Raw genomic sequence first — 14009 nt, 5'->3', positions numbered from 1 at the left:
ATTAATCATCAATCATAATTTATTTTGAATTACCTTAACACATTAAATAACTATATCTATAGCAGTCTATTTACATAGCTGAAAGAACATCTTTTTTCTTTTTTTTTTGAGAACAGGAATTGTTTCATACTGGGAAACACCAGTCTTTGGTATTCACGTGCTGGCTGCTTTATGTTTTAGTATTTCCCTTTCCTTTCAGATCAATTCTACGGAAATCACTACATTTCAAATTTCTTTCTACTCTCTTTGAAAATTAAACTCATTCAGTATTTATGTAAGAGCGAGACTTGTGAAGCACTTAAAAAAAATATTAATTATATTTCTAATGATTTATGATTTCAGGTGCAGCACAGACATTCTCTTTGGAAATAACTGTGGCTTTCAAACCTTGCTGGTTCTGACTGGAGTCAACACATTGGATGATGTGAATCAACTGAAAAAGTCAAACAGTGAAGGTGATAAGGCAATGGTGCCAGATTACTATGTAAATAAGTTAGGTGACATTGTCTCATTAATGTTATAACTTACAACATACAGGTTAGGTAATGTTATGCTTCAAAAGTTTTTTCTCTCTTCTTTCCTTTCTCTGTTCCCGTCTTCATTTCATTTTTCCCCTTGTTTTCCCTTTATTCTCCTGTTTCCTTTTTCCGCCTTTCTGTACCTGTCCTTCTTCTTCTTCTTCTTCTTCTTCTTCTTCTTCTTCTTCTGTCATTTATTTTAATCTTATAGAATCCGTTAACATCAGGATTACTTTATTCAATATTATAAATGAAAAACTTGTTTATTTTCATAAGAAAATGTATGATGTTGCATATTGTTTATTCTTATGCACCTAGTCGTAAAATATCATTTTTTTTAATGTTAACTTAGTGGTCTACGATCTTTAACATAATTATACATATATGGTACATTAACATTTATTTTGTAACTGCTTTCATGGTCTCGCCCATACATTGCTCTGTCATAACCGAGTTGGTGAGGGAAAATGGGAATCATTCACAGACAAGAAAGCTGGGTTTGATGTTGAGGGGGAAATTAATGTAACTATGGTTTATGGATGATAAAAAAACACATTACCACTGGTTCATTAGTATGGAAAATGGAAGTTTGAGGGTGGAAGTTAGGTTTTACTTTTGTCAGGATGGCAAATGAGAGGAGTACTAATGAAATTTGGGATGAAAGGTATAGGCATCCTTATGGTATCGACCATCAGTTGCAATCTTAATGATTTGTGATGGCCGAATACGAAAGGGGAATGTGGAATCTTAGTGATCTGTGGTAGCTGACTGCGAAAGTGGGTGGTTTTGCTATTGACTTTCAGTCAGTGACTGACCACAAGAACTCTGACAAATTGGGTTAGTCTATGGAATAGAGGTTGTGTGGTGGGAATGTTTAAAATAGCTTAGGAATTTCTGGGTTTCGGATACCCAAGAAGATAGAAGTAGGGTTATTAGTGAGGAATGCTTGAGTACACTGTTGATTGATGTATGTAGATCAAATGCTTGGTCCTGCCAGAGAGCAAACAGGAGAGCATCTGATGTTCTCTCTGTGTTGTGTAAGTGTGATGTAACAGGTTGAGAGGAAAGTGAAAGTATGTGAGTCTGATGAGAGAAGAGACTTTTCCTGCTGAGTTCCGGTGTGTAGCAGGTTGTCAAATTGAAAAGGAACCATGAGTACAAGAAAATGAAAGCTTACCAAGAGGGCACTTACAAGTGATTCACGAAACTGTAATTCATTTTGACACTTATATTCTATGATTCACAACTTCTTTATTTATTTCTTTCTGTTGTGTTACGCAATCTAATTGCTTATTAAAAGTTATGAATATGATAAAGATACTTCTGGAAAACTAGTATAGAGAACAGGAAGTCAGGAGATATAGTTTCAAATTACAGTTTAATTTACTTTATCAACTTCTTGGACACATTTCACCGGTTGCTTTTTGAAGGAAAGTGCCCACGTTGAATTTCGATACTGAATAACCTCTGCAGTAGAAAGTGTCGTTAAATAAAATACTAATAGTACCGGTACCACAAGTAATATAGTTGTTATCATATTTGTCATTGAATTACACTTGGCTGAAGGTGATGAATATTTAAGGGGCAATGAAAATTTTTAGCATAGCTTCTGCAAAAGATTGAAACTTGCAGTCAACCATTTCATCAGTGATATTGGGCACACGACTGCTCTGTCAACAGGGTTTGAGTGTTTAAGAAACTCAAAATGGCGCATTGGAATAACAATATAAACCAGCCTGGATGATCCATTGATAAATATGTATATTGATATATGAGTATATGTTGAGATACAAATGAACAATGTTGTCGTCGTCGTCGTCGTCATCATCATCATCATCATCATCATCATCATCATCATCATCATCATTATCATCCTTATCCTTCATGTATTAGACCCCATTGGATCTATTACAGTCTTGTGCCAGCGTGTTTTAGGTCGCCTTAAATTTCTTCGTCCTTTTGGGACATAATATAAGATTTGTTTAGACCATCTAGTACAATCCATCCTCCTAACATGCTCTTTCCATTGGAGTCTATATTGCTGTTGATAATTGACAATAGGATCAATTTTAATTTCTCTGAGAATGTCTTCATTCCAATGATAGTCAAGTAATGAACTTCCTCCAGTTCTTTGCATTTTGGCTGTTGTTAACCATCTCTCATCACATTGCCTTATCATCTATGCCTCACTGCCATAAACTAGAGCTGGTCGTGCAAGGGTTTTATATAACTTCAGCCTTGTATGTCATTGTATTTGGAATTGTTTGAATACATTATTAATAGTTCCGGTAATTTTTAGAAATTTAGTTAGACAATATTAATGATGAAATAAACAGATTCTAAAATTGTTTTAACATGACGAGCACTTAATCATGATCCGAAGTTAACATGGATATAGAAAAAAGTATAGATTACAATCTGAAATCAATATTACATAAAAGGACAGTTGATTATTCTGTGAAGATCTATAGTTAACATAAATATAACAAACAACTTACCACTCTCTGAAATTAATACAACATGACACAATCTGTTTCATATTTGACATGGAATCTCAAAATGGTTAGTCAAGAGGACACCAAGAAGTGCAATCTGTCCCATTTACCAAATTATACCAATTCATTCCTCACTCTCCTGGCTCATTTTCAGCATGGTTCCTCCTATAAGATAAACTCTCCTCTCTGACTCTCTCTGTCTGACTGCCTGTCACCGAGTGGGCCTTCAATTGTCTACCATTTTCTGTTCCTGATTGCTCCCCCCTTCCCTGTGTCTACTTGACTAACCATGCTGCCAGGCTTGCTCCCCTTCCCCTGTGCTCCCATGCTTGCTTGATTAATGGTGCCGCCACCTAGAGATAGAAAAGGCAAGGTAGTCCCTGTGTACAAATGAGGTCAGAATGGCACTGTTCAAGCTGATGAGCAATACCTCTTGCTAATGGTGGGTAAACTGTCCAGCCTGTCCCTGCACCTCTTTCTACTATACTACTAGCCAGTAACATGATTCAAGATTTCGACATGTAAAAGAATCCTGTTTCTGACTGAGAAGACTTCACATGAAAATTACTGACAGATGCCTTTCATCCCACCGAATTCCCTGCTTTGCAGACGTGTCTATAGTTCAGATTCTTGTTTGAGACTGAGATGTATTTGTACGACATGTTTTCTGAGACTGCAGAGATATTTGAAGAAAGTGGGTGGGGGGAGAGGGAATGATAGAACAAGTATGAGAAAAACACATTAAGTCAGTAGACTGCAGTGTGTCATGAGCCTGAATGTCAGTTGGGGCCCTCATTGTAAAAAATAATTGAGATTATACTTTGAATTTGTATCCTAGAATTCCATCCTGTGCATGTACTTTTAAGCATACACTGCCCTGTTATTAAATCCAACATAGTCCTATAGTCTGTATTTTTTATATTCAAGACTCACTTAATAATGTCCATATTATGATCTTTCATTCATCCTTTCGCTATTTCAGAGTCCAATATGTAATGCCTAGTCTCAACAAATGTTAGTTAGTTAGTTTCCAATGGCTGGATCTTGACTTAACGTCATCTTTTTTCTTGCTTTCCAGTAGAGGCTTACCTGGTCCTTTGATTTCTGTTTTCCTCTATGCATGTTAGGAGGTGGGCAGCATCCATTGTGGAGTTTTCATCTTTGCAGAGTGGACAGCTTTCAGAGTTTACTATGTTGATGTGATGCAGATGGTATGTCAGGCAGCCATGTCCTATGTAGAGTCTAAATTTTGTTGTTGCTTCTTCACTTGGTAGGGAGTGATAGTCCATTCCATCTCTGTCGATATTGATCCATTTCTTCTCATGATACATTGCTTTTGTTTTTGTGGTGTATTGGCTATCTGACTTCATTATTTGGTTTAGGCTATGCAATAGTGCTGTTTTACTGGGTTGTTAGAAAATGTTTTACTAAGCAGTTATGTTCAATTCAAGTTGCAACTGGTTCTCTCTGATTGTATCTATTTTCGGGCCATAAATACTGTATTTTATACCTTTCCTTTCCTTTAATATGTTACATATTATGTAAATTATGCTTTCAGAGCCATAATTTCTGACTTCCTTTTGGAAATCCTGTTGTATTATTCCTTACTGGCATAACAGCTATTGAGCTTGAATAGTGTTTCTTCAAATGAAAAATACTAATGCTAGAATCCATTGTAATATTTAATGATGTCTGGTATCACTCTTTGACAGTCTAATTGAGTCAGAAAAAGTACCATATTGTTACCAGTACCAAAAGTGTTCTGGGGTATCTATTTGTTGAGTTACAACACTTAACTAAAATTTGTGTTAAATTTTGTTATATATAATCCTAATCTATAGTTCATATCTTTGTACTTAATAAATTTTTGTGATAGTTAAATGTAAATGTACTGTGATAATAAGATTTCGAGTATTGAAGGGAAGTCATATAGTCAAAATATTTAATCTACATAAATTTCAAAACGGTGAAATTTGTTAAGACTGAATTTGTGAAGAATTTTTATACCGCAGGGCAAAATTTGTCAGATTTTACAGAAGAAGAAGAAGAAGAAGAAGAAATGGGTCTGCAGATACCTTCACATCCTTAAATCGTGCCTTGTAGGAAATATAATTGAACATGTAAAATAATACACTGTGTCCGGGTAGAGATATCATTTACCACTTATTAACAGAAGGATATTTTATTATTATAGGTTTGGCACAGGATGCAGAAAATCTCCAAGATTGTATCTTTAGAACAACAATGCTAGAACTCTATACAACAAAGCAAGAAAATTGAGAAAACAAAAGCGATATGATATATCATTGTGATTTATGTCACACATTGCTAACAGTCAACATTAATCATTCTAATTGAATGTAAAATGTGGACACCACAGCAAAAGAGTGAAGTGCGTGGTTTGGCTTGCTGAATTTAAATCTGTTACCAGAATTCGGCGTCGATTTCGTCTAGAATTCAATGTGATCCACCTACATCGAAATCAATTTTGCAATGGGATAGAACTCTTAAAGAGACAGGATCCTTGATTCCACAAACAGGCAAACATCCCAAGACAAACATAAGCAAAGAAACAGTCAATCATATGTGAATTGCATTCACACGGAACCCAAGGAAATCCATTAGGCAGGCTAGTCATCAATTACAGATTCCCAAATCAACTCTTCATGGCATTCTTCATAGACGACACAAACTACATGCATACATGCTCCGGCTTCTTCACTACATTCAACTGAATGATAGAAAATTAATACAGAATTTTGCGATTGAAATTCTGCAACACATTGACGAAAACCTTGAATATCTTGAAGTAATATTCAGTGATGAAGCTACATTCCATCTCTGTGGTGAAGTTAACCGCCATAACTGCCGCATATGGGAGTCTGAGAACACTCGTGCTGTAGTGGAACACCAAAGAGACATTAAAAAAGTTAATGTTTGGGTGGGGTTAATGCACAGTGCAATTTTTGGTCCATTCTCTTTGGTTAAAACCATGACTGGGGACAGTTACCTTGATATGCTAGAAAATTTCGCTGTACCCCAAATACTCCTGGATCAACATTTCAACAAGACAGTACTCCACCACATCACCAGTTTCCTTCATAGAAATTTTTCTCGTTGGATTAGAAGAGCAGGTCCAAAGCATGGCCACCAAGGTCTCCTGATCTGATTCTGTTGCATTTCTTCACCTGGGGACTTTGTGTATCAACAATATCCAATCCAAAATTTGTTACAATTGAGACATTGCATCAGGTTAGCAATTGACTGCATAACGCCTCAAATGTTGCAAAATACTTGGAGGGAATTGGAATATCGTTTGGACATTTGCAGAGCAACAAGAGATGCTCACATTGAGATATAGTATACCGAACTGGATGTAAAACGTGGAGAGTTTTATATAACACCAGCTGAAAGAACCCAGCATTGCCTGAGTTGTTCTTTTTGCTTCTTTTTTTAATTAAACTGGTTGTTAGATTGGAAATCTCAGAAACTCAACTATAGACAACGAAAATGAATTGTCTTTAATAAACTTTCCTTCTCGTCTATAAAGATGAATCTTTACATAGCGTCACGTAGCTTGATGAGTTAATGACTGAATTTGGTATAATTTTCCTCTATCCAATATCTAATTCCCTCTTTATCCTTTCCTATCCAGTCCTCTGACTGAACTCTTACTTTCTTCGACCCCAACGGCATTAGAGCATTCGAAGCCTAGGGGTTCATTTCCCTTTCCTTCCTCCTCTTTCTACTTTTCTGTTCCTAGTGCTGACCTGCTGTGGCACTAAAATCGTCCTCCAGTGGCTTAAGGAGGGAAAGCTGGTGATCAACAAGATCTCCCAGCTAGGCCCAATGGACCCGTTGACCAACAGCAGGTGTGGTCCTCCAGACATTCTGGGGGTTGTGTGTGAATGAAGTAGCCACCAAAACGTTAAAATATGGTGTTCACTTAAATCGGCTACAACTTGCCATTTCACCTGCATAGAATTGGAATATATCAGTCCCCTAACTGCCCATTGTGCAACTCAAACCAAGAAATGGATTCGGAACACCTCAAAATCTGTGCTTCAGTGGCTGGCCATGATAATATCTTTGAAAAATATTGGAGTGCAAGAGGTCAAATGACTTTATTATCAAACGCCTGGCATTAGAAAACAACAACAACAACATGAATTAATGAAGTTCTTAGCCAAATGCCTTAAAGGATTAACTCAATTTAAAACAACTGCAGATCAGGCAACGAAAGAAAACATTTCATCATGTGCCTTACTTTCAGATGTGTTTTAATTTTTTTTTGCGCGCGTGTGCGTGTGCGTGTGCGTGTGTGTGTGTGTTTTTTTTTTTTTTTTTTTTTTGGGCGTAGTTAAGGCCATCAGGCTTTCTCTTCCACATCACCAGAAATACAAATAAAATAATTAAAAAAATCAAACTATAAACGAAGTAAAACCAAACAAACATATCTTTAGGCTACAGTGACACAAACATTAAATGAATTAGCGTTGTCTTGAATTTCAGCAAAACAGAAATACAACCCTCGGTTCCTATAGGCCCACTTAGCATTGTATCAATGTTCTACAGATCTTACATTTTATCTCTGCTGGTCAGTGACTGTTAAATTATCTTACATTTTATCTCTGTGGGTCAGTGACTGTTAAATTTCAAGTGGCTTATCTTAGTCATGGGAGTCAACATATTAAAAAGCATTTACAACCTTTCTGCCGTCTCCTTTCTTGCTCTTGCAAATGTGACCTTGCACAGAAGCAGAGATAAAATAATTATAAGATCTGTACAATCTACGTAATTTCATATCTGTGTGTGCTTTCACTTGAATTTCAGAGACAGCTGATGATAAACAGGGAATTCCCTTGTTCCCAGTCTGAACCCGTTGGGGTGTCATCAAGAGCTAAAATTTATCTCTCTATCGGTCTTACCAATATATACATATATTATTTAATTTATATTGGAAGATTTTTTACCCATTGAACGCTGTATGCGTATTTTTTTTAATATGACTTGAGAAGCTATATCTCACAAATTCAGAACACATTATATTAATTCTTATTTTATACACAGAATATAGATACAATGTAAACTTGCAATAAGTCATTTTTTTAACGTAAAGACTAATTAATATTCTAAGAGATGTATATCAGTTTTTTTTTTTTAGAAATTAAGAGATTGTTATTTCTATAATGCATAACATACTACATTGACAATGTGATTATACAGTTAGAATTTCGCAGTAACACATTTTCGGACATGACTAACAATATTTTGAGAGATGTATATTTTAGAATTAATACAGTGTTACATACTACATTGACAATGTGATTATACAGTTAGAATTTCGCAGTAACACATTTTCGGACATGACTAACAATATTTTGAGAGATGTATATTTTAGAATTAATACAGTGTTATTTTCAGTCGCCTTATATACATTCACATACTACTTTAGCAATATGACAAAAGTATCATTGAATTGCTTTTTGATGTGTTTAAAATCTTTTTTTTTTTTCCTACTTCTTTGTATAAAATATAGTTGAGAATGTGAAAAATACGGAGTTTTTAAGTTAATGTCTGCAACTTTGAGTGAATGTCCTTGAGCTTAATTTTAATATGGTCATTACAAATGCTAGTCACACTGAAATTGCTGTTAAAATCGAAAGGCATGTTAGTGGGTATCATAGGAATGCGTGGGATAAAAACATCTTTCATTTTGCCTGTTAATATTGTCACTTCTATTACTATGTTTTGAATGAGTTTTTTTTCACACCAATTCTTGTTCCATTGCATAATTTTGGTGGGTCAATATTTCGCAATAGTACTATTGGTAATTCATTGTTAAGTATTAAATTATATGGTAGCAATCCTTGTGGTTTCAAAGAATTCAAGAATTCAGTTGCACAAAACACAGTCTGCTCACTATCTACAATTGCATCACAATCTAGTATATACAGTCACGAAGCTTGAGTTGATGAGGGTACTAGGAACAATAGACTGTGCCAGTACTGTTTCACATTGTACGTATGTATGTGATGAGGTGATAGTAGCGATCCTAGTGATTAGCAAGTATCTATGGATGCATATTCCCTACGTATAGAGCTTCGTGACTGTATATACTTCGTGATTGCATCAAGAAATTCATAATACGGTCCTGGACTGCATAAAGATACTTATTGCATGAATTATCTAGTTTTAGCCTTCATGATGTGTATCAACAATGTTGTTTAATTTCGTGTTATAATTTCCATGGCCTCACGAAAGTCGATGTTGAATACAACAGACAATAATAAAGAACAATTGACTACAAAGATTGCATTTTAATATTATATATGAATGCTTGATCGTATTTATTTTTATTCTGTTAATTAAGTTAACGTCCATTTGCACAATTTTAATGTAGCCTATGTTTTTCTCCTGGTTATGAAAGTTAAATGTGCAAACTTTGACACATATAGGTCAAAGCGTGTAGAGTTGTATAGAGAACATGCATACATACATACCCACATTGACTTTTATATATTAAGATTAAAACAAATTTTCAGTTATTTACTCTCATTGTTAAGTCAGGTTTTTCTTTTATTTCTTGATACCTCTAGCCCAGACACAGTGTACATACGTCTTTATGGTCTCTTATTGCCAGGTAAAAAGGTTTGAGAAAATCTGTGGTATATGGAATTTACAGTTTTGTCTGACTAGAATTAGCCTACTTAAGAAACACTGTTACAGAGAAAGTCGGGGATTTTGTAGTGTGAGGAAATGAAAGTTATTGTTGCTATTGTTGTTAACTAATGCTGAGTTCTGATTTGTTTTGCTTAAAACTTTATAAACATTTATGGAGAGTAAAGAATTTATCTTCAAATATGTGATCAAAGATTGTATTTAACATAAGAATTAAATAACCTCAAGTGTAGTATACAACATTGTGTGTAATATGTAATGAAGATTACATTTAGTTATTTGTACCGGTATGGCTATATATGGTATTCCACACCATTACTCCACATTTTTTTTACCAAAATCCATAATCATGCATATTATCTGTGCAGAAAAAATTAGAAAACTGTTGTGAAGAGCAATACATAGTAGTAGTATCTATTGCAAAGGCACTTGGAAGTTCCCATTCTCCTTCTAGCTTCCCAGTATAAATCCAGAAGATTTGATGCCAAAGCTGAATATTTTCGTAGATGTTCTTGATTCATCAAAGAGTCTTCTAGGTTACACAGAATGCATTTTAGTGAACCAAAAATTCCAATTTTAAACAGGTGTGCTGCTAAACAGTCATGACCAGTTAGCATTCAAAATTTTGCTACTGTATCATGTCAGGTATATATTTTTTTTTCAGTAAACAATACTGACCAAGATTTATTATTACTCTCTTCTTTTAAATTTCTTTAGAATTTTGATTTGAAATTGTGTTTGGATGATCAATTTGGCACTGCGATAAGATATCTTTTTTCAAGGGTACTTGTAATATTTTAGTTCTTTACAATACGATACATTATTCTCATGAAATTGAGAGGGTAAAATAATGCAGGACTCTGAAAAACACTGCTACATGTCTAAGTGACATTTAACAAATAAAATGGATACCTATAAATTGTGTCTTGACGTCTTATCTATAATTTTATAAGAAAATTTCAAAATTCACTTCGAAGCTAATCATAGATTTGTAATGCATCAAAGAATCTGTTACTGAATGATTCGAGCAAAGCAAAATTTATTATTTCTCTTCAGACTTAAAATTAAATTCTGCTAGTCTCCATTGCCTCAGAGAAGTAATGAATTCTTCCTAATAGAGGCCCTTCATTAGAAATGATCAGAAAGGTAGATAAACAGAAATACAAAGAAACAGTGATTGATGAATGTGATGGTGCATCATAAAAGACTATGGCATTCAGGCCTATTTAATTTCTGTACATAGAAAATAATTTTTTTTTGTAAATTTATTTAGCTGTTGGTATAATAATTTATTCTATTGAGACTGAGTTATTATCTTTGACTCATTATCTCGAACAAGTAACATTATGGACAGTGCAAAGTAAAGATGCTGGTATAGGTTTACAACTGGCAAAACTCCGTTATGGGAGGTTAATAAATCTTACCGCTGCACTAGAGGTGGAATCGGAGTTTCCCTCCATTAATCAGAACCACTGTTGCTACTGATTGACAAGTCATTTGATGCATCACTGCTATCAGTTAAATATTCTCCTAACGAAATTATTCTGTCAGTTTCACTGTCTATTACATTAGCACTAGAAAAATATTATTCTTTGCTATTTTAACGTGCTCAACACATTTCTTCCACTTATCTTTTCCATATTCTGTGAAAAGGCGGCGACACAATCGTTCCTTTTACATTAAGTGAGGACCCAATTTCTGTTACAAAAATTCAATTGAAAAGACTGGAGACAACTGACTAAACATTATAATCTGTCCCTTTAAGTAAATGAAACCAATCAAAATAATAAATGCTTATTTTTAAAGCATGGTTGAGTTTTGAAGATAAAATAATGTTTATATACATGCTACTTGAAGGACCCTGAGCAGTCATACATAAACTTAGCAAGTGATGATATCTTGTTGACTCATTCTATTAACAAGGGTTTTTTCAACATAAAGTAGAATCTATTTAGACAATCTCATACACTGCAACTACTCTCTTATCTCTTCAAGAAAAAAAGTTTATCACTAATCAATTTTCTACTTCAAAAACATATTGTGACAGCCAGGAGTCGATCACGCGTCCCACAGAGTCCGGGGCGCGCGAGATGACTGTGGTGCGGTGCGGCCGCGCGAACTGTAGGGGACGGACGTAAGGGGGACGTCTGCATGTGCTAAGCAAGGGCGAGGCAAAGCTGTAGGTGCTTCGTTGTGCGAGGTGAAGGGGGAAACGAAACTTCTCGAACAGAATCATCTAGAAACAGAAGCCATGATAAACAGGTGGAAAGCACTCGATGTAGTAACTTCTAGAACTATGGTTTAGTGATAAAATAGGAGACGCGAAGAAGGCGCGAACAATTGTTGTTAGTTTTGGACAGTAAGCCAGTCAGTCTTGTGTAGCAGTGAAGTCAGCTTCGAGACCGGAGTTCGACTTGAGTGTGTGTCCGCAACTGTGCGAGCATCCAGACGAGTGCGGCGTATCCAAAGTCTGATGGGACTAGTTTGAGTAAGTCCTTGCAGTGGTGAGATATATCTGTAATGATCCAGCTATTGGCATATACAGTAGTGTGTATCGAAAAAATTAAATTTCGTATTTAAAAAACATGGAGTGCGGAAAAGTTGCCATTATATCTAACAATTGTGCACAAAAAAAATTAGAGCCCTAAATTAAATTTTCACCAAGGCACAAAGCCTTCCAAGTTTTATAGAATTCACCAAAAACTTGAAAAAATTGCATTCTGTAATATTGAATATTAAGAACGTTCAGATGTTGTAAATGTTTGTATAGATGACTTAACAGACACTTCCAACTGGCAACGCAGTATACTTCAAATCAGGGTGCATACTGTGTAGAGGGAGGAAGCAGATGTTGATAAAGGGTAGTTATCGCTTCTGCTTTCTGTCACAGATTCCCTGTTTTCTGTTCGTCAATTTCTCTCGAGCCTTTGCTTGTAGTGCATTGTATGTGTGTTTTGAGTGCTGCGTATTGTTTTTAATGGCGAAATCTACACCAGTAAAAACAAGAAAGAAGACATCTGTCAGGGTGGAGAATATTTTTGATACCCCAAAAGAATTGGATAAAAGAACACTCCTGACCTAGCAAGATGTATTAAGATATTATCTCTTCACTCCCATAGAATTAAAAGGTGAAGGAAGTAAAGAACTTGCTGTGCGTGTAATGCAGAAAAAATTGTAAATAAAGTAATGAATGATCCCTGTCTTTCCATGATAACAACAGATATGATATTAAATTATTATAATAAAGTTAAGAATTTATTAAAAACACACAAAAAAAAAAAAAAAAAAACAGAAAATCTAATGAATCTAAATGGGACTGTATGAGACGTAACAGCTAAGACTATTATTTTGATATTGCAACATGCAAATGCCTTGACTTTGCGAACTGCGAATGTGGAAAGTCGCGAAAAATACTATAAAAAGAAAGAAATTTCCTGGTCGATCAACGGACACGTAAAAAAAATGGTGATTGGAAGTCTGAACAATGTAGTAACAAAAAAGAAACTGCAAAAACAAGAAGAAGATCCATGAAACGTAAATGAAAAGAAGAGCTGCCAGCTATTTCTCCAGTGTGTGCCATATAACAGAGCAGCTCATCGGAAGAAAATAAATTATTTGGGTTCGGATTTCATTTGGAAATATCCGCTGTAACTCGTATTTTAGAAGCACTAAGAGTTTTGGCAAAGAGAAGTAATTGAAGGACTTTTTGCAAGTTTCTAGTGCCAGAATTAAACTTCATGGCTAAGGAGTAAATGGATATGACTGACTGGAACAAGTGCAGTGTCACGGAGTCACCAGTGATAGCTCATATGAAAACTGAGGATCTTCTGAAAATAGTGAGTGACGTAAATTTACAACAAATTGATTTTCCTTGTTTCCCTTGCCACACAAGGGCCGTTGAAAGACTAGTAAAAGTGGTCAGTGATGTTGCTTCTTCTGTATGTGGCTATGATGCAAGAGATGCTTACATTCATTCCAAGCTTCGTTCAAGGAAGAATTACCTAGGTATGAAAAGAAAAGTGAGTATTTTTCATTTAGCCTAGAGTAACTCTGATAACAGAAACCAAGATAATGAATGGGTGGGTGGGCAGGAGGAACTTGATAGCAGCCACCTCCCCATGATGACTTCTGTGTCGTTACAGCCTGAAACTGTTGTTAAGAATTCTGTTCAGTTATCTGGCTACTTATTAATATTACTTACTTACTTACTTACTTACTTACAAATGGCTTTTAAGGAACCCGAAGGTTCATTGCCGCCCTCATATAAGCCCGCCAGCGGTCCCTATCCTGTGCAAGATTAATCCAGTCTCTATCA

General features: G+C 35.3%; 1 protein-coding gene across 4 annotated transcripts in view; it reads left to right on the top strand.

The window, feature by feature from the left end:
- Positions 1–14009, top strand: part of LOC138715379 (glycerol-3-phosphate phosphatase-like) — a 181222-nt gene that overhangs the window by 83522 nt on the left and 83691 nt on the right. For 3 of the 4 annotated variants that reach the window (XM_069848235.1, XM_069848234.1, XM_069848232.1), the window contains exon 6: positions 343–455. In XM_069848235.1, coding sequence (XP_069704336.1) covers positions 343–455 — 113 coding nt within the window. Of the gene's footprint in view, positions 1–342; positions 12991–14009 lie in introns of those variants that run through there. The other variant, XM_069848230.1, reaches the window with a different exon arrangement.

Source organism: Periplaneta americana, chromosome 15 (genome assembly GCF_040183065.1).
Source record: "Periplaneta americana isolate PAMFEO1 chromosome 15, P.americana_PAMFEO1_priV1, whole genome shotgun sequence".
Taxonomy (NCBI): domain Eukaryota; kingdom Metazoa; phylum Arthropoda; class Insecta; order Blattodea; family Blattidae; genus Periplaneta; species Periplaneta americana.
The sequence above is the reverse complement of the archived record's forward strand: the minus strand, read 5'-3'. Positions and strand labels throughout refer to the sequence as shown.